General features: G+C 43.7%; 1 protein-coding gene across 1 annotated transcript in view; it reads right to left on the minus strand.

Annotated features, from left to right (window-relative positions):
* Nucleotides 1-230: 230 nt before the first annotated feature.
* LOC115197598 (C-type mannose receptor 2) overlaps nucleotides 231-21,130 on the minus strand; it is a 38,837-nt gene continuing 17,937 nt past the window's right edge. Inside the window, exons 12-29 of the mRNA XM_029759272.1 lie at nucleotides 20,791-21,011; nucleotides 19,538-19,683; nucleotides 18,978-19,074; nucleotides 18,599-18,728; nucleotides 9,949-9,981; nucleotides 9,668-9,834; nucleotides 9,139-9,307; nucleotides 8,896-9,038; nucleotides 8,535-8,649; nucleotides 7,971-8,137; nucleotides 7,646-7,754; nucleotides 7,187-7,425; nucleotides 6,772-6,937; nucleotides 6,427-6,576; nucleotides 2,639-2,758; nucleotides 2,160-2,339; nucleotides 1,968-1,991; nucleotides 231-1,791 (exon numbers count right to left, since the gene is read on the minus strand). Coding sequence (XP_029615132.1) covers nucleotides 1,571-1,791; nucleotides 1,968-1,991; nucleotides 2,160-2,339; nucleotides 2,639-2,758; nucleotides 6,427-6,576; nucleotides 6,772-6,937; nucleotides 7,187-7,425; nucleotides 7,646-7,754; nucleotides 7,971-8,137; nucleotides 8,535-8,649; nucleotides 8,896-9,038; nucleotides 9,139-9,307; nucleotides 9,668-9,834; nucleotides 9,949-9,981; nucleotides 18,599-18,728; nucleotides 18,978-19,074; nucleotides 19,538-19,683; nucleotides 20,791-21,011 — 2,597 coding nt within the window. The 3' untranslated portion in view covers nucleotides 231-1,570. The remainder of the gene's footprint in view (nucleotides 1,792-1,967; nucleotides 1,992-2,159; nucleotides 2,340-2,638; nucleotides 2,759-6,426; nucleotides 6,577-6,771; nucleotides 6,938-7,186; nucleotides 7,426-7,645; nucleotides 7,755-7,970; nucleotides 8,138-8,534; nucleotides 8,650-8,895; nucleotides 9,039-9,138; nucleotides 9,308-9,667; nucleotides 9,835-9,948; nucleotides 9,982-18,598; nucleotides 18,729-18,977; nucleotides 19,075-19,537; nucleotides 19,684-20,790; nucleotides 21,012-21,130) is intronic.

Below are 21,130 nucleotides of genomic sequence, written 5' to 3' on the forward strand. Positions count from 1 at the left end.
GGCCGGGTGCCCGCATGCTGACTTCAGTAATTAGTTGAAAAGTGCAGCTTGCGGGCAGGTGTTGAGAAGTGTGGTTTGGCAGGTCATCTTTTGGAGGACGCATGACTTGACCTTCGCCCCTCCTGAGCCCATTGGGGAGTTGCAGCGATGAGACAAGATCAACAAAAACAAAAGTAACTGTCTAGTGAAAATCTCACTTTTTTTTCTTCTGTTAACTCATAACCAAGTAATGTTGTTGACTTATCCTATACTTGTATTTGTGGTCAAAGCATGAATTGGAGAAAAAATACTTCAAAAACCCCACCTCAAACCTGTATCTCAAACAGACTGTTAAAAAACGCTTGCTATTTCCTCATAGAACATGATTTCATCCTCCTGAGGAGGATGTGTTGGCCAATCAGCAGTCTACTTGCATGAATATTTTAAATGACCGATATACTCCCATACCATTCTGTTGTTGGGGTACGCCCACACCATTCCAACACAGAAAAGCTGCTTTTTAACATACCTAATTAAAAACAAATTTAAGGAGAACTATTTCACTCATATTGTAATTAATTATTGGTCCTATTTCATAGAAATCTGGAAACACTGGACAGTTACTTTAAGTAATAAATGTTGGCTCTTCTCATGATGGTGGTAGAAAGTGCTAAAACAAACCCTCTAAAACCCTCTACAATGTTACATACTGAAATATAATGGGTGTCATACCCTTATCGACCCCATCACACTGTACCAAGACAACAAAAGACGGTATCAGTCTGTATCAACGTCAAATTTCTGTCTCCCCCCTTCTCTCTCTCTCTCTCTCTCTCTCCTACTGTATGTGCAGTTGTGGTGAACAGGCCAGGGACTCTTTAAAATCACTCTAAAATCGTCACTCTAAAAATCACTGTCCTCTTCTCTTCCACACTTGAAGTAAGTATTGCTTTCCAACCAGCCTTTGCTGACGTGTCAGTCAGAACAGAAGGGAGGGAGGGAGGAAGGGGACGGGCAACAACAAAAGCTTCACTACAACAACCAGAATTAGAAGGAGGATTCACTACAGATTCACTACAGCTGCACTGGACAAAAAACACACAAACAAACCAAAAGGAAATATACAAAACAAACCTGAAGTTAACCTCAGGTAAATACTGTCATGGTCTCGATGGAGGTTGTGTTGATATTTGGATGATACTGAGTCTCCTGACAGGGGAAGAACTGGTGCAAAGCCTTAGTCTTTGGCATCTGCCTTTTAGACTTAGCGACCAAAAACAGGAACTTGTTTGAAATGAAATGTGAAACTGACATCAGAAACATTATTGCTATACTACTAAGAAAAGCAGTTCATATTGTAATTTGCATATTATTAACCCCTTTGGAGAATGACTGTTTAAATGGAATTTGATTGGCATCTGCTGCGCTCCACACAGCACAGACCTTCAGCATCTTCAACATCTTTTCAAACAGAACAGGGACATAAAATGTAGAAGCAGAATGTGTATCAGTCAGACAGTGGGTCAGTCAGTATTAGGTACTCCCAGGTGTCTCCTGCCCCGGGGGGAGGGGCCAGTCCTGGTTGGCTGTGCTACTCCGGCTGCTCGTTGAGCTCCATGTCAGACACCAGGATGTTCTTCTCGGCCTGTTCGGAGGGGTTGGAGTTGGTGCGGCTGTAGCGCGCCCCCTCGTAAGATCCACGGGAGCCTGCCTGGCGCCGGCGGTACAGGTAGATCACGCCCACGATGAGGATCACTAACGCCAGGCCCGTCACCATGATCACAATCAGAGTAGGCAGGTGGTCCTCTTCAGCTGAGACAGACAGGGACGAAGGGGGAGAGAGAGAAGGAGAGAAAGAGTGAGAGCGGGAGAGGGAGAGAGAGAAAGAGGGACTGTTTTTTTTTTTTTACAGATTAGCATTACAGATTTAAACAAATCTAACATTTATGACTTGAACAAACAACATAGGACATCCTATCCATACTTACAGACTACCGCCAAAGCCTCAGCACCTGCAACGGAAAATATAACATTTGAGTTGTGTTGTCAGTTCAGAGATTGCCGTTTGCAGTTTTAAATGAAGCACAGTCAGTGGTTATACATCTTTGCTATCACTGTGTACACGTATGACATTGTCCATAGTGTTATTTGTCTGCGCTACAGGGTGAGGCCTTCCTTACTGCGTGGCCGCTTGCAGATGACTCCGTGTGTGCGGTTCTTGCAGGAGCCTGGTTTCCAAAGGCCTGTGTTGCTCTGGATCCAGAAGCAGGCGTTGGGAAACAGCATGCTCAAGTTGGTGCCCTGCACCTCCCAGTTAGTGAACTTCACCTCTGCACTCTCAGACCACATCAGACTGCCCCCTGCAGGACAACACCAGGAACAAAACACGCGCACACACGCCCATACACACACACACACACGCCTGTCTGAAGAATACCTTGAAATAGCCCTGGAAAACCCTATTGCAAAAAGGTGTGTACAAATCATGTATGTAATATATGAATGAGTATATGGATAGCATATGTCACTCTGATAAATGACTCTTCTTACTGTACCCATTAGATTACATGACCTTACAGTATATGATATTTACATGTTTTTAACAGTTGGAATCATCTGTGTATACTTTTCACTGTGTACATCCTGAGGAGTTCCTTACCTTTGGAGTTAAAGTTCATACCCAGCCAGGCTCCGTGGGCCTGCTCCTGGTAGCCCTGGATGTGCTCCCACACAAAGCCATTCTCTGTTTCATCCAGGACCGACAGCAGCTGGCCACCCACTGGAGGGGAGAGAGGGGGGTATAGCGAGAGAGAGAGAGATCAGATAACCATATTGAGATCATTAAATGCGCTAAGAGAGGAGCTGACAGACAGGGGGAGGTGTGAAACAAAGAAAGAGAGGGATGATGATAAGGAAAATGAAAGTGGGAATCATGAGATAATAAAGTGAGTGCATTTCAATAACAGCTCAATGAATCACTGCTAATTTAGACTTATTGACGTATTTGGTCATTGACGTCAGTGCTGAGTGCTGAAGGCTTTCTCCATGACAACAGCGATTGAGTGGAAAGAGCTGTAATGTACTCTGTGATCTTTTAGTGTCACAATGTGCATGTAAAGTGTCACATATAGAGACTGTATTTGTATTTATTATGGATCCCCATTAGCGGCTGCCAAGGCAGCAGCTACTCTTCCTGGGGTCTGGCAAAATTAAGGCAGTTATACAATTGTAAAAACATTACAATACATTCATCACAGATTTCACAACACACTAAGTGTGTGCCCTCAGGCCCCAACTCCACAACCACATATCTACAACAGAAAATCCATTTGTATGTGTGTGTATAGTGCGTATGTTACCATCTGTGTGTATGCATGTGTCTGTGCCTATGTTTGTGTTGATTCACAGTCCCGCTGTTCCATAAGGTGTATTTTTATCTGTTTTTTTAAATCTGATTCTATTGCTTACATCAGTTACCTGATGTGGAATAGAGTTCCATGTAGTCATGGCTCTATGTAGTACTGTGTGCCTCCCATAGTCTGTTCTGTGAAGAGTGGGAAGAGACCTCTGGTGGCATGTCTTGTGGGTTATGCATGGGTGTCTCAGGGCACCCGAGTGGCGCAGCGGTCTAAGGCACTGCATCTCCGTGCTAGAGGCGTCACTACAGACCTTGGTTCAATTACAGGCTGTATCACAACCGGCCGTGATTGGGAGTCCCATAGGGCGGCGCACAATTGGCCCAGCATCATCCAGGTTAGGGTTTGGCCGGGGTAGGCCGTCATTGTAAATAAGAATTTGTTCTTAACTTACTTGCCTAGTTAAATAAAAATAAAATAAAAAGTCTGAGCTGTGTGCTAGTTGTTTAAACAGTCAGCTTGGTGCTTTCATGTCACGTGTGCTCCCTTTCTGGCCTCTAGGTCACCAGGCTGCTCGTTAGGGCGCACACCTGTCACCAGCGTTATGCGCATAATGAAACTCACCTGGACTACATCACCTCCTTGATTACCTGCCCTTTATATGTCACTCCCTTTGGTTTCTTCCCCAGTCGTCATTGTTGCTGTTTCATGTCGGTGCGCTGACCCTAACCCTAACAAAACAGCCCCCACAATCTTTTTATCATCAGTAATTTGTGTAAGTGCTGTGCTTGTTGAATGTCCTTCCGTATAAGTGTGCTGAAAGTCTGTTGTCAGTTTGTTACTGTAAAATAGCATTGTATCTTGTCAAACACCATTTTTTCCAGGAGTTTACTAAGGGTTGGTAACAGGCTGATTGGTCGGCTACTTGAGCCAGTAAAGGGGGCTTTGCTATTCTTAGGTAGCGGAATGACTTTTGCTTCCCTCCAGGCCTGAGGGCCCACACTTTCTAGTAGGCTTAAATTGAAGATATGACAAATGGGAGTGGCAATATCATCCGCTATTATCCTCAGTAATTTTCCATCCAAGTTGTCAGACCCTGGCGGCTTGTCATTGTTGATAGACAACAATCATTTTTTAATCTCTTCCACACTCACTTTACAGAATTCAAAATTACAATTCTTGTCTTTCATAATTTGGTCAGATATACTTGGATGTGTAGTGTCAGCGTTTGTTGCTGTCATGCCTAAGTTTGCTAATCTTGCCAATTAAAAAATCATTAAAGTAGTTGGCAATAAGCAGTCCGTTTTGTGAGGAATGAGCCATCTGATTCAATAAATGATGGAGCTGAGTTTGCCTTTTTCCCCAAAATTTCATTGAAGGTGCTCCAAAGCAATTTACTATAATTCTTTATGTCATTTATCTTTGTTTCATAGTGTAGTTTCTTCTTCTTTTTTATTCAGTTTAGTCACATGATTTCTCAATTTGCAGTACATTTGTCAATCGGTTGTGCAGCCAGACTTATTTGCCTCATCCCTCTTCAAACATACAATTTTTCAAATCCTCATCAATCCACGGGGATTTAGTAACTGGGATAAGCAATTTCATAAATGTGTCAAGTGCAACGTCTATTTGCTCCTCATTACACACCACAGACCAACAAATATTATTTACATCAGCAGCATAAGAATCACTACAAAACGTATTGTATGACCTCTTATATAGTATATTAGACCCAGCCTTTGGAACTTTGGTTTTCCTAGATATGGCTACTATATTGTGATCACTACATCCAATGGATCTGAATACTACTTTCAAGCACATTTCTGCAGCATTAGTAAAGATGTGATCAATACACGTTGATGATTTCATTCTACCCTGGTAGATTGACTGATAACCTGAACCTGCTTACAGTTTGAAGCTTTTTCTTGAGTGGGCAGATTGATGAAAGCCAGTCAATATTTAAATCACCCAGAAAATATACCTCTGTTGATATCACATACATTATCAAGCATTTCACACGTTATCCAGATACTGACTGTTGGCACTTAGTGGTCTATAGCAGCTTCCCACAAGAATGGTCTTTAGGTGAGGCAGATGAACCTGTAGCCATATTACTTCAACAGTATTCAACATTATATCCTCTCTAATCTTTATAGGAATGTGGCTCTGAAAATAAACAGCAATCCAGAGCAGGGACGGAAGGTTGCAGGGGTCAACTTTGAAATCGTAGGGGAAGGCGTAGGAGTAGGCACAGCGGCTGCAGACACAGGTACCCTCAGCAACGAAGGTGCAGGAAGTTCAGACTCCAGGGCAGATAAACTATTTGTTATTTTTCATCCACTCCAGGCCTCTCATTGGGAGTGTAGACTGCTTTACGGGAGGCCGCTGTCTTCGGTTCCACGGCTCGAGACATGCGACCATCGTTGATTGCCATGCTCCTCTTGCTGTGCTCCTTCGACTCCGCAATCAGAAGGGGGAGGAGAGGCAGGAGATGGCTCCCCTGGTGAACGAACTCCTGGAAACACCGGCCATTGTGATAACGACAAACGACAAGGCGGAGGTGCATCCAACAAGGTCGAACGCCGTCCAGCCACCGGCGTAGTAAAGGTAAATATTCAGTTTTCTAAAATGTTTTACGTAGGCTGGCGACCTGAGTAATCAAGGAAGCCACCTCAAGCCTATAATCCTCAGCAGCTCCTACAGGGCTGGCACCATTCATTTACTTCTCTGGACAAAAGGGCCCCATTGGAAAACTAATCTGGGACTAACTTTGTTAGCTTGATGGCTAGCAGCTTAGCTAGGTTAGCGGCTCTTTCAAGCAGACTTTAACCTGTCAGTTAAGCGGGATTCCAGGACAAGAAATAGCGGTCCTTGCTGCTAAAATCTAACCACGTCTCGGGAATCCACTGTTGTGCGTCCAAAATGGCATCCTATTCTCTATAGGGCTCTGGTCAAACGCAGTGTACTACATACGGTAAAGGGTGCCATTTGGGACACACTCAATGTGCATGTATAGAGACTAAGGAGTGTCTGGCTGACTATGGGCGTATCTGGACTGTGTGATTGGCAGTTGACAGAGTGTCCTCCTTACCCTTCCTGCAGGAGGAGTGGGCGTCGGTCTGCAGCTGGAGGATCTGCAGGTTGAAGGAGTAGCAGTGGTTTCTGAAAGGCACCCAGGCCCAGTCGCCCAGAGAGTGAGGGCATTGTCCTGGGAAACTCCACTTGTGCACCAAAGCCTCCTCTGGTGGAGATAGATAGATAGATAGATAGAGAGATAGATAGAGAGATAGAGAGAGAGAGAGAAGGACAGGGCTTACACACTATATACACACATGTTCATATACTGTATTACCCTATTGATAGGACACACACACAAACATGCACACACACACGGATGCACACAAACACACACACACACACACACACACACACACACCTGTATTAATGAGACAGATGGCAGCGTCCAGTTTAGCGTCACAGGGGTTCATAGTCCACTGCCCCCCCGTGGTCATGTGACCACATCCAGACAGTGTATTAGGCTCCCCATCCCGCCAGGCAGTGTAAATCAGGTCCTCCTCGCCCAACCAGCTGAAGCGCCGTCCCTGAGTGTGGAACAGAGGAGGAGTTCATCATAATAATCTGACCTCAAGTCTTACCTCATTGGTCAATCTAGTTAAATCCATCTTTGAAGATCTGATTATATCAATGTAATATTGATTTGTCGTGATACAGTGATCTCCCCCTACATGTTACCATGTTGTTGTATAAAAACAAACCAATAAAAGATATTGTAGATTAGTCCTCCCAGCTTGTAGATTACTCCTCCCAGCTTGTCATGTCCAGGGCCTCACCTCATAGTTGTAAAGGCCTATCCATGCTGGGAGGTGTAGGCTGTTCATCAGCAGGGTGAGGTAAGCCTGTTGGTAGGGGTCTCTCACTGAAGCCAACGTCCCGTTCAGAGACTCGCACACATGCAGCGCCCCCATCCAATCCAGGCGCTTCTTCACTATGCGGTACGACACCCCACCCAGGTCCAGGGCTCCCGACAGGGAGGAGGGGAGGAGGGCAGCGCCAGGGGGCAGAGCTGGGTCTAAGGAGACAGTTATATCAGTATATAAAGGAAACTGTTTCTGCTGACTGATATAAACACAACTGTTTAATATATCAGGTATGTGTTTCAGTAGGTACAGTACTATGTAATAGATTCACAAAAGGAATGCTTGCCCGTTACATAATTCACTGGTTAGTTATGTTATGCACGGTTGAAATGCGAGTGGCTGTACCGTTTGGAGTTGTGACATGTCCTGTACCTTGTTTCTTCTGGCAGATGTAGCCATGTTTCTCCATCTCACAGGCCCGGGACGCCCACATGCCCGTATTTTTAGCTGGGTTCCCATGGATCATCACCACACAGTTCCCCTGTCAGGTGACAATGATGAACAATGGACATGACAAAGACTGGACCCACGGACCAAATATGCGTCCCAAATGGCACCATATTACATATATAGTGAACTACTTTTGACTAGTACCCTGGTTCTGAAGTAGTGCACTATGTAGGGAATAGGGTGCCATTTGGGATGCCACCAAAGACTGGATTAATACAGAAAAAGATTAGACCCGGGTGGTATGTACCGGAGTCTTGTTGTGGAGTGGTCCACTGTTGTCCAGGGGTTCTCCAGAGGCCCAGTTAGTGTAGCTGAGGAGTCCAGGACGAGCCCACTGGAAGTGGCCTTTAGAGTCAGATGTCAGCCCCACCCACAGGTCAAAACTCACGTTGGACAGCAGAGTGGTGACAAAGGCTGTGGGAGACAGCATGCATGGGGTTAGTCAGTGCTTCCCAAACTTTTTCAATCATGCCCCTCTTTCATCATTGGGGAACTGGGACAAGCTACAAAAAGCTCTCTAAGGTCTGCAATAACTGACATGACAAGAGCAAAACTGCTGATGCATTACCCAATTTAGAAACTTTCAAGAGTAAGTTGAAAGCCCGACTGAGTTCCTTAAAAAAGTATGCTTTCGTGTATGTTCATCTCCCCCTACCTCTCAGCCCCTCCTCTGCCGACCGCCCGACAGTTTTGGAACCACTGATGTTATTGATGGTGTATGTGTGTGTTTGCCCTTGTGTGTGTATGTGAAACCGTGCGTGTGTTTGTTTGTGTGTGCGTGAGTGCATGTGTCAGTCGAGTATAAAACTACCTTGCTCCACGTGATTGGGCACCACAGCCAAGGCTCCTTCCTGTGACTCACACATGAGCTTGGCTCCTGACCATGTGGCCCGCCGACTCTCCTCATGACCAAACACCTTATAACACTACACACACACACAGGAAGGTCAGAGGTCAGGCCAGGAAGGACCATCATGCTCTCACATATAACATAACCCAGGAGAAACCAGTACCTCAGGTCAGAGGTCTGATTGAGATCTAACGTGAGATCTTATAACAACTGAGAGGCTAAAATGGAAGATCGAATCATAACATAACACCGTAATGTCACATTCATATGACTGGCACATCTTTATCAGCACAGTAGAAACGACATAACCCAGGAGCCCTACCTTGTGCAGGAAGGGGCCCCAGCCATCAGGGCAGCCCGCGGGGGGCAGCGGGGTGGAGGGTGTGGGTGGGATAGTGCCTGTGACATTCACTCTCTTACAGATGTAGGGCAGGTCTGAGTGGCATTTCTGATCTGCCCACTCCGCTGTAGAACGTTTTAGAATGAAAGATTAAATATTGTTAAAAAAAAATTTTTTAAATATACTATTTAAGGGACCAACATTACAGCATCCCACAATCCTCACCTTTGCTGACTGACATGTGGACACACTTGCGGTCGCGGCTGAGTGGGTGTGGCCTGCCGAGAGCCCAGGACACATAGTTGAGCACAGAGTGGTCTGACCAGTGGAAACGGCCATCGTTCTCATACGTATGAAGCCCCACCCACCAGTGGTCCCCCTCTACCTTGGTCATCTGCAGGTGAGAGAGAAAACACACACGACCTCTAGTCATACACACTTGACCTCCAGTGACATGCAGCGATGTACAGTACAGCATAGAGTTTTGGCTTGGATAAAACAACACATGTGGTGGCTGGTACCTTTTGTAGAGGTATGAAAGTGCCCACGTGGATGTTTAATTGTGTTACGTTCTTCATGAACATGAAGCAGTTATAAAAGGGTTATAACTTTTTTATGAAGGGTTATAAAGGTTATGTAGCGCACCTTGTGCAGTATGTCAGCCAGGAAGACCTCCTTCTCAGCAGTGGATGTGTTACTTTATGAAGGGTGATAAAGTTGTTGTAATGTTTTTATAAAAGCTTGTGTGTGGTACCTTGTGCAGTGTTTTGGCAAGGAAAACCTCCTCCATATCAGAGTGGATGGAAGCCAGAGAAGCACCGAACCAGGAGCAGATTCTCTGGGCTTGGTCCCACGTAGACCGGTGGTCAAAGAACTTATATTCTGCCTCCTGGAAGCCCACCCACTCACTGGCAGGGGGGGCTGGGGGGATGAGGAGAAATAGGAGAAAGAAAAGAGAAGTTGGTGCTAGTGGGTTATGATGGAAGACTATAACAATAACAGAGACAATGAAAGGAGTGCGGTTTTTAAACTGACCTTCAGTGGGGTTTGGATCCTTATCAACTTTTCCTGAAAACACAAAACAAAAAGTGGTCTGAATTCATAATTCAGAACAAATGCATAACACTTGTGCTGAGAGATTAGTGTTTTTTGAGGTCGGTTCGGTTTTGTGTTGATTATTAATAAATAATTACTGTTTCGATTTCAGTTTCGATCATTTTTTAAAACATTAAATGCATTATGAAATAATGAATGACTTTACAATGATTTTAGAGGTTTTTAATGGAAATTCCAAAACCAAAAATTGTGAACATTCAATTGCCAAAACATTGAAAATATTTCATTGTCTTGTCAGGTCCACATTGGGTAGACGTCAATAGAAAAATAGGAAATTACTATGAAATAATACAATATTTCAGGTGTGTACAGTGCATTCAGGAAGTATTCAGACCTCTTCACTTTATCCACATTTTATTATGTTACAGCCTTATTCTAAAATAGATTAAATACATTTGTTTCCTCATCAATCTACACACAATACCCCATAATGACAAAGCGAAACAGGTTTTAAGAAATACAGAAATACCTTATTTACATAAGTATTCAGACCCTTTGCTATGAGACTCGAAATTGAGCTCAGGTGCATCCTGTTTCCATTGATCATCCTTGAGATGTTTTTTATACAGGTAAGGAGCTAAGATTAGGAGCACACTCTTAAAGGGAGCTCTTAATCTCATCTTGTTACCTGTATAAAAGACACCTGTCCACAGAAGCAATCAATCAATCAGATTCCAAACTCTCCACCAGGGCCAAGACCAAAGAGCTCTCCAAGAATGTCAGGGAAAAGATTGTAGACCTACACAAGGCTGGAATGGGCTACAAGACCATCGCCAAGCAGCTTGGTGAGAAGGTGACAACAGTTGGTGCGATTATTCGCAAATGGAAGAAACACAAAATAACTGTCAATCTCCCTCGGCCTGGGGCTCCATGCAAGATCTCACATCGTGGAGTTGCAATGATCATGAGAACGGTGAGGAATCAGCCCAGAACTACACGGGAGGATCTTGTCAATGATCTCAAGGCAGCTGGGATCATAGTCACCAAGAAAACAATTGGTAACACACTACACCGTGAAGGACTGAAATCCTGCAGCGCCCGCAAGGTCCCCCTGCTCAAGAAAGCACATATACATGCCCATCTGAAGTTTGCCAATGAACATCTGAATGATTCAGAGGACAACTGGGTGAAAGTGTTGTGGTCAGATGAGACCAAAATGGAGCTCTTTGGCATCAACTCAACTCGCCGTGTTTGGAAGAGGAGGAATGCTGCCTATGACCCCAAGAACACCATCCCCACCGTCAAACATGGAGGTGGAAACATTATGCTTTGGGGGTGTTTTTCTGCTAAGGGGACAGGACAACTTCACCGCATCAAAGGGACGATGGACGGGGCCATGTAACGTCAAATGTTGGGTGAGAACCTCCTTCCCTCAGCCAGGGCATTGAAAATGGGTCGTGGATGGGTATTCCAGCATGACAATGACCCAAAACACACAGCCAAGGCAACAAAGGAGTGGCTCAAGAAGAAGCACATTAAGGTCCTGGAGTGGCCTAGCCAGTCTCCAGACCTTAATCCCATAGAAAATCTGTGGAGGGAGCTGAAGGTTCGAGTTGCCAAACGTCAGCCTCGAAACCTTAATGACTTGGAGAAGATCTGCAAAGAAGAGTGGGACAAAATCCCTCCTGAGATGTGTGCAAACCTGGTGGTCAACTACAAGAAACGTCTGACCTCTGTGACTGCCAACAAGGGTTTTGCCACCAAGTACTAAGTCATGTTTTGCAGAGGGGTCAAATACTTATTTCCCTCATTAAAATGCAATTAATTGTATAACATTTTTGACATGTGTTTTTCTGGATTTTTTTGTTGTTATTCTGTCTCTCACTGTTCAAATAAACCTACCATTAAAATGATAGACTGATCATTTCTTTGTCAGTGGGCAAACGTACAAAATCAGCAGGGGATCAAATACTTTTTTCCCTCACTGTAAGACAACTGCTGGGACTGCCCCAGCAGAGCTTCTGACAGACATTCACTATGGTGCATTAGGTTTGTTGGAACCTCTCCAGCACAGTGTCAATAAACAACGATTCATTTAAAATTGACTTTGAGTGTCCCTGTGTAAGAATTTCCACAACAACTCATTTCAGGAAACTAGGCGTATGTTGTGCGTCACTACTTCACAGGAGAGACGTGAACGTAAACATACATTTTTTATTAAAATGCATTTTTTATTAAATGCCTTCTGGAACATGTGAACCTTTATGTGCCTTAATAACAAACTTGTTTGTTATCTGTAAATACGAATACAATTGTTAATTTACAAGCCTAGTTGGTTTAGCCAAGGAAAAGACAGGAATCTTCCGGCTAGCCATAATTGGCTAAGATAATGGATGGGCTGGACATGCCAAGAGGTCAGATTGGTCTGCCATGTAGCAGGCTTCTGTCTACAGTCGTGGCCAAAAGTTTTGAGAATGACACAAATATTAATTTCCACAACGTTTGCTGCTTCAGTGTCTTTAGATATTTTTGTCAGATGTTACTATGGAATACTGAAGTATAATTATAAGCATTTCATAAGTGTCAAAGGATTTTATTGACAATTACATGAAGTTGATGCAAAGAGTCAATATTTGCAATGTTGACCCTTATTTTTCAAGACCTCTGCAATCCGCCCTGGCATGCTGTCAATTAACTTCTGGGCCACATCCTGACTGATGGTAGCCCATTCTTGCATAATCAATGCTTGGAGTTTGTCAGAATTTGTGGGTTTTTGTTTGTCCACCCGCCTCTTGAGGATTGACCACAAGTTCTCAATGGGATTGAGGTCTGGGGAGTTTCCTGGCCATTCCCAAAATATCAATGTTTTGTTCCCTGAGCCACTTAGTTATCACTTTTGCTTTGTGGCAAGGTGCTCCATCATGCTGGAAAAGGCATTGTTCGTCACCAAACTGTTCCTGGATGGTTGGGAGAAGTTGCTCTCGGAGGATGTGTTGGTACCATTCTTTATTCATGGCTGTGTTCTTTGGCAAAATTGTAAGTGAGCCCACTCCCTTGGCTGAGAAGCATCCCCACACATGAATGGTCTCAGGATGCTTTACTGTTGGCATGACACAGGACTGATGGTAGCGCTCACATTGTCTTCTCAGGACAAGCTTTTTCCGGATGCCCCAAACAATCGGAATGGGGATTCATCAGAGAAAATTACTTTACCCCAGTCTTCAGCAGTCCAATCCCTGTACATTTTTCAGAATATCAGTCTGTCCCTGATGTTTTTCCTGGAGAGAAGTGGCTTCTTTGCTGCCCTTCTTGATACAAGGCCATCCTCTAAAAGTCTTTGCCTCACTGTGCGTGCAGATGCACTCACCACTGCCTGCTGCCATTCCTGAGCAAGCTCTGTACTGGTGTTGCCCCGATCCCGCAGCTGAATCAACTTTAGGAGACGGTCCTGGCGCTTGCTGGACTTTCTTGGGCGCCCTGAAGCCTTCTTCACAACAATTGAACCGCTCTCGAAGTTCTTGATGATCCAATAAATGGTTGATTTAGGTGCAATCTTACTGGCAGCAATATCCTTGCCTGTGAAGCCCTTTTTGTGCAAAGCAATGATGATGGCACGTGTTTCCTTGCAGGTAACCATGGTTGACAGAGGAAGAACAATGATTCCAAGCACCACCTTCCTTTTGAAGCTTCCAGTCTGTTATTCGAACTCAATCAGCATGACAGAGTGATCTCCAGCCTTGTCCTCGTCAACACTCACACCTGTGTTAACGAGAGAATCACTGACATGATGTCAGCTGGTCCTTTTGTGGCAGGGCTGAAATGCAGTGGATATGTTTTTTGGGGATTAAGTTAATTTGCATGGCAAAGAGGGACTTTGCAATTAATTGCAATTCATCTGATCACTCTTCATAACATTCTGGAGTATATGCAAATTGCCATCATACAAACTGAGGCAGCAGACTTTGTGAAAATTAATATTTGTGTCATTCTCAAAACGTATGGCCACGACTGTATAACATGAGCTGCTCAGTATGTGTAGGTAATCCTTTTTAACACAGCTTTTTTGAAAGATATCCCGAAAAACTGCAAAAGTGTTGCTGATACTCTCCACTTTCAAGATGAAGCGCATTTTGAAATCAGTGGAATGTCCGGTGGAAGCAGAGTATGATAGCTAAGGAGATGGAGAAAATTCTGCCGTTTGAAAATTCTGGTGTTCAAATATGCGGAGGGAGTCAAAAAGGGATACAGAAGGCTGTTGTATAAAACACCTGTCTCTGGATTACATCTTCAAACTAAGGACAACCATGGCATCTGTAAAAGGGAGGGAGAAGCGTTCATCCATATATATGGATAAGAGAGTCTAGCTTGCTACATTTTCAGATATTATACGTTTCTCTAATTTTATCATAAAGTTGTTAGCTGGATGGCTCACTAGCTAACATAACGTGTATGATCTGTGTAGTAATATTATTTGTATCTCAGAGCCATTTGCATTGCTAGTTATATAACCTAATGAGAACTAGCTAGCTATCTTTGAACCTAGTTGTTTAGCGTTAGCTACCTGCAGATTCATGCATGGTAGTAACATTATGAGTTGGGATTATGGTTCTTTATTTAGCTAGCTAGCTACATGTCTACACAAAATACTCCACTATACAAGTAACCATTTCACTATACCGTTTACACTTTCTGTATCCTGTGCATGTGACAAATAAACTTAGATTTTATTTGATATAGTGTGTCTTTACCAGAGACGGTAATGTGAGAACAACATGACCTGCACCAATGTCAAATTAGTATATAATGTTAGGCCAACAAGACAGTGTCCAAGTTCTAAAATTCTCAGGTAGAATGTCCTGCTTTTATTTGTGACCGTAAGCTATTTTCTGCCATTAACTTGTAAATAATGATCTTGTTTTGAGTTTATTTTCCTGTAATAATGAATACAAATTAGCTAAAGTTAAGACGTTGTCAGCTATATGATATGGTCCTTATTTGAACTGGCTAGCTAGCTAACTTAACATTAACTAGCTAGTTAACCTGTTAGGGCTAGGGGGCAGTATTTACACGGCCGGATAAAAAACGTACCCGATTTAATCTGGTTACTACTCCTGCCCAGTAACTAGAATATGCATATAACTATTGGCTTTGGATAGAAAACACCCTAAAGTTTCTAAAACTGTTTGAATGGTGTCTGTGAGTATGACAGAACTCATATGGCAGGCAAAAACCTGAGAAGATTCTGACCAGGAAGTGGCCTGTCTGACAAGGTGTTGTTCTTCTTGCCTCTGTTTATTGAAGACTGAGGATCTTTGCTGTAACGTGACACTTCCTACGGCTCCCATAGGCTCTCAGAGCCCGGGAAAAAGCTGAACGATATCAAGGCAGCCTCTGGCTGAAACACATTATCGCCTTTGACAAGTGGCCGATCAGAGGACAATGGGCTTAGGCGCGTGCCCGAGTCGACCCCGTGCTTTATTTTCTTTCGTCTGTTTACCTAATTGCAGATTCCCGGTCGGAATATTATCGCTTTTTTACGAGAAAAATGGCATAAAAATTGATTTTAAACAGCGGTTGACATGCTTCGAAGTACGGTAATGGAATATTTAGAATTTTTTTGTCACGAATGCGCCGTGCGCGTGACCCTTATTTACCATTCGGATAGTGTCTTGAACGCACAAACTATGGATTATTTGGGACCAAACCAACATTTGTTATTGAAGTAGAAGTCCTGGGAGTGCATTCTGACGAAGAACACCAAAGGTAATCAAACTTTTCTAATAGTAAATCGGAGTTTGGTGAAGGCTAAACTTGCTGGGTGTCTAAATAGCTAGCCCTGTGATGCCGGGCTATCTACTTAGAATATTGCAAAATGTGCTTTCACCAAAAAGCTATTTTAAAATCGGACATATCGAGTGCATAGAGGAGTTCTGTATCTATAATTCTTAAAATAATTGTTATGCTTTTTGTGAACGTTTATCGTGAGTAATTTAGTAAATTGTTAGTAAATTCGCCGGAAGTTTGCGGGGGGTATGCTAGTTCTGAACGTCACATGCTAATGTAAAAAGCTGGTTTTTGATTTAAATATGAACTTGATTGAACAAAACATGCATGTATTGTATAACATAATGTCCTAGGGTTGTCATCTGATGAAGATCATCAAAGGTTAGTGCTGCATTTAGCTGTCTTCTGGGTTTATGTGACATTATATGCTAGCTTGAAAAATGGGTGTCTGATTATATCTGGCTGGGTACTCTGCTGACATAATCTAATGTTTTGCTTTTGTTGTAAAGCCTTTTTGAAATCGGACAGTGTGGTTAGATTAACGAGAGTCTTGTCTTTAAAATGCTGTAAAATAGTCATATGTTTGAGAAATTGAAGTAATAGCATGGCTGTTACGTAGGTGGGACGATTTCGTCCCGCCGGCCCTAGAGAGGTTAACAACCTAGAAACAAACCAAAACATTGTTTAGAAAGTTGCTTTTAGTTGCCTGGTTTGCTAGATTGACATATACTAAATTCATTTTTAAACGGATGGGTTTATTGGTGTTAAAATAGACAAGTTATGCTATTTTTGACCACCAGGCTGCTAATTTTTGTGTTTATACTTTTTCATAACGACAACGACAAGACAATAGAATATTCAATAGAATATTCATGATGTCACTGCAACAACTGTCTACAGACATGTCGATAGAAGTAGTATAAACCAGCCTTTAGTCTTGAAATCTTCGGTTGTTTAGTGCACTACCATACTCACTCTGTTTCTCACATGGCCTCACATGTGAATCCTTAAAGAGATGGGTGGGGCTAAGGCTTAAGAGGGTGTAAATAAATGCTGAATGGGTGTAGATAAAGAAGAGCTCTCCTATAGGTGTACCAAAACATTCAAGGGCCATTTTCTCAAAAGTGGTGTTACAAGATTATCAACTTCCAAAGCAGAATTCTTTTTTTATTGTTCCTCAACTGTAGCCAGTGCTTAATTGAGCCGGATTCTGCTGGAACAGTATCCGGGACCTCACTGTTTTGGACTATTTTGATCCCGAACCAATTTGGCCGAATCCAGTAAAAAAAATTGCAATGTAAAAATTTGAATAAAAGCGATCAAATTTCATTCGAGTTGCCTCTTTGTTAATTCTCCTGCCCCCATAAACAAACGTGGTGCAACATTGTAACCTACTGTACGTGTGAGACGAACGGGTGGTGGCTGTGTGAGAAGCATGCCTGTATCTCTTACATAACTAGAATGAGATTCACTTTCTACTTTCTCTATCCCTCTCTGCTCTGATAGACATGAGCCTGCAACTCTCATCTCTCCAGCGTTGCACTTCATCATTAATTTCCTTATAGAAGGGTTCTAGAATTACTGCTGTCTGTTCATAAATAAATGAAATCATTCAGAATAGCCTACTACACCACGAGAAGGATCAATAGCTTCTTGTGGATTGTTGCCCAATAACAATAATAGCCTACAGTCGGGAACACGTGACAAATCTGTCAGTGAACAAGCGTCATGCAGACAAAACAGACAAATACAAACGAGGGGAAACAGAGGTTGGAAAGCAAATGGCTCCTGCTGAAAAGAGAAGACTATGTCGCAGGCTACCAACATATTTGATCAACTTCCAAAAATTGTTTTACAAAGTAAAGCAAGCGAGAGACAGGCTTTTGGCACGAGCGCATCGGCCATCACCAGCTAATGAGCTGCATGTCGTTGGGTGAGCCAGTGAATCTGGAAAGTATTTTTAGGACTATAATTTCCTCCTCATATTGTAGCCTACAACATGCGTCTCCACACACCTAGGCCTAGGTCGTTTTTATTGATCTCAGATTCTCATTTGTGCTGTATTAAAAATATTCTGCAAAAGTCTCCAGTCACTTAGAATTGCATGAAATGTGTTCATAAAAGGCCACATTCTTCCCGGACACTAGGCTACAAAAATGTTCCCCAGTGTGTGCAACTTAAGTGCCTCTACTCTACTACTCTATGCCACTACGCAAATGCGATGATATGCATGCAACGCTTTATTATAAAGGGGATTTCTTTTTCTCATGAGTTCCGGTACCTCAGAACTCCTCAACCCCCCTCTCGTGCTCCCTTTTTGTTCCAGCACCTCCCGAGTTACAAATTAAGCACCGACTGTAGTGTAAGACATCAAATGTTCTAGCTCTGAGTCTCTACTTTTATCCAATGGAAAAAACACAATTTCAAATTTTGCTACATAAGACCGAATCGAGCCGGTCGGTCACATATTTGCTTAATGAAAACTACAACTCCCTTCAACATCCCACATAGTTATTGACTGGATTTCCCTCCTGAAGTATTTGATTTCTCTCCAGAGAAACGGCGCATTAGGCTCACCCCCACCCCCCCCCCCCCCCAAAAGTAAATGGAATTCAAGTAATTGAACCGACGTCGGACAATTAGTTGTTTAATAACCGATATAAACATTTTGGGGGGTTAATCGCTCAGCACTACATGACACAGACTTGAATATTCAAAATGAAAGCTTTCAGGCAATAACAAGGGCCCCTTGTGGCCACGTGTCTCTATTGTGTCTGTATACAGCAGTAGCACTGCTTTGTGACTGTATCTGTGTCTATGTGTGGTTCTGTTGTCTTGCTGTTACCTTTGGGGATCTTGCAGATCCAGTCCAGTTCATAGTCGCAGCGCATGGCCAGCCAGGTCATGGTGCCCAGGTCTGCTGCTGCACACTGACGAACGTTGTAGTAGTAACGCCCAAAGTTCTGGTACGTATACTGACATACAAAGGAAGATGGGTTAAAGGACGTTACAAAATTAGCTTAAAAAGTAGGTAGCTATATCTGCACGTATATGGTGCAAGAGGCTGTATGTTGTTGCAGCTGGGCTATAGCTATCAGTAAATCAAGATCGCTGTGTTAAGCTGGGTCAATAATAGATAGTGCTGTGGTTTGGCTGCTCGAATTAGGTCCATGCTGTGATGTAATGCTGTGGCTGGATGACTGGATGGTGATGCTGTGACTCACGGCCAGTCCATCGCTCCACTTCCAGCTGCCGTTGTCCATGGGGTTCCTGCGGTTCAGGCCGATCCAGAACCAGCGCTGCTCATGGTCCTCTGACTCCCTGTGGACCATCATCATCATCATCAACATCAGCAGCAGCAGCAGCAGGAGCGATGTCAGCATCAGTATCATCCTTATTGTCATTATGATCATCAGCAGCATCATCATCATCATAATATATATATATAATCTGTCACTGTGCCCTTGAGCCAGGCACTTAACCCTAATTGCTCCAGGGGTGCTGTACAATGGCGACCCTGCCCGTGACCCCACTCCCTGCGGGTATCTCAGGGGGAGTTGGGATATGCAAAAAAACACATTTCCATTACACACTGTGTGTAACAGGACAAATTATAAGCACCCCCCCCAAAATTCTTATTATATTTATTATCATCCTCATCATTAAATTACAAACCCATCCCCTTTTCAAATAAGAACCACGTTCTCCCTCCATCCAGTCTAGGCCCTGTAACAGAGACCCATTCATACAACCCATGCATGAACAAGGTGGAGTGTCCTCCCACCCAAAGGCTTCGTGTAGTATCTGCAGTATGAAGTGCTCCTCCTCTGGGCCACTGACACTCAGCAGGTTGGCTCCATGGTGTCTCTGGCAGGCTAGGTGGGCCTGCAGCCAGCTCAGCTTCTGGTCCATCTGGGCCGAGTCGAACACCTGGGACACATGCAGGCAGACAGGCAGGCACGCGCATACATACACACGCACACGCATGCACGCACACACGCACGCACGCACGCACACACACACACACACACACACACATACACACACACACACACACAGAGGCGTTAGAGGCAAATAAATGGTATCTATATTGACTAAACTGATACATATGCTTAAAACATACACTTCCGTTCAAAAGTTTGGCGTCACTTAGAAATGTCCTTGTTTTTGAAAGAAAAACTCATTTTTTGTCCATTAAAATAACATCAAATTGATCAGAAATACAGTGTAGACATTGTTAATGTTATAAATGACTATTGTAGCTGAAAACGGCTGATTTTTAATGGAATATCTACATAGGCGTACAGAGGCCCATTTATCAGCAACCATCACTCCTGTGTTCCAATGGCACGTTGTGTTAGCTAATCCAAGTTTATCATTTTAAAAGGATAATTGATAATTAGAAAACCCTTTTGCAATTATGTTAGCACAGCTGAAAACTGTTGTCCTGAATAAAGAAGCAATAAAACAGGCCTTCTTTAGACTAGTTGAGTATCTGGAGCATCGGCATTTGTGGGTTCGATTACAGGCTCAAAATGGCCAGAAACAAAGAACTTACTTCTGAAACTCGTCAGTCTATTCTTGTTCAGAGAAATGAAGTCTATTCCATGTGAGAAATTGCCAAGAAACTAAAGATCTCGTACAACGCTGTGTACTACTCCCTTCACAGAACAGCGCAAACTGGCTCTAACCAGAATAGAAAGAGGTAGTGGGAAGCCCCGGTGCACAACTGAGCAAGAGGACAAGTACATTAGAGTGTCTAGTTTGAGAAACAGACGTCTCACAAGTCCTCAACTGGCAGCTTCATTAAATAGTACCCGCAAAAAACACCAGTCTCAACGTCAACAGTGAAGAGGCGACTCCGGGATGCTGGCCTTCTAGGCAGAGTTGCAAAGAAAAAGCCTTATCTCAGACTGGCCAATAAAAATAAAAGATTAAGATGGGCAAAAGAACACAGACACTGCCTAGAAGGCCAGCATCCCGGAGTCGCCTCTTCACTGTGTAGTAATATCAAGCAGTGGTAAAGGTGTAGGGTACCTTGTAGCAGTGGTGCAGCTTGCCGTTTGTCTTCCACCCGTTGGGGCAGGATCCAGTGAGGCTGGGGGTGGGGTGCGGGGTGGGGGGCTCAGGGCTGAGGGACGTGTCCTGGTTCAGTCTACAGATGAACTTAGCCCGGGCCGACGCACAGTCCTTCACCTCCCAGAGGCCTGTGGCGTAGCCCGTCTCCATGGTTACACAGCCCCCTTTGATGTTTCCTCCTGACAGAGGAGAGGGGAGAGAGAGTGGTCCATGTTACGTGTATGAGTGTGGGTCTGGGAGTAACTGACTGACTGGCACACCAGTGGGGATGGTAAAGATCATGGCAAAAGATGGTCTT

The sequence above is a fragment of the Salmo trutta genome, chromosome 1 (genome assembly GCF_901001165.1).
Source record: "Salmo trutta chromosome 1, fSalTru1.1, whole genome shotgun sequence".
NCBI lineage: Eukaryota > Metazoa > Chordata > Actinopteri > Salmoniformes > Salmonidae > Salmo > Salmo trutta.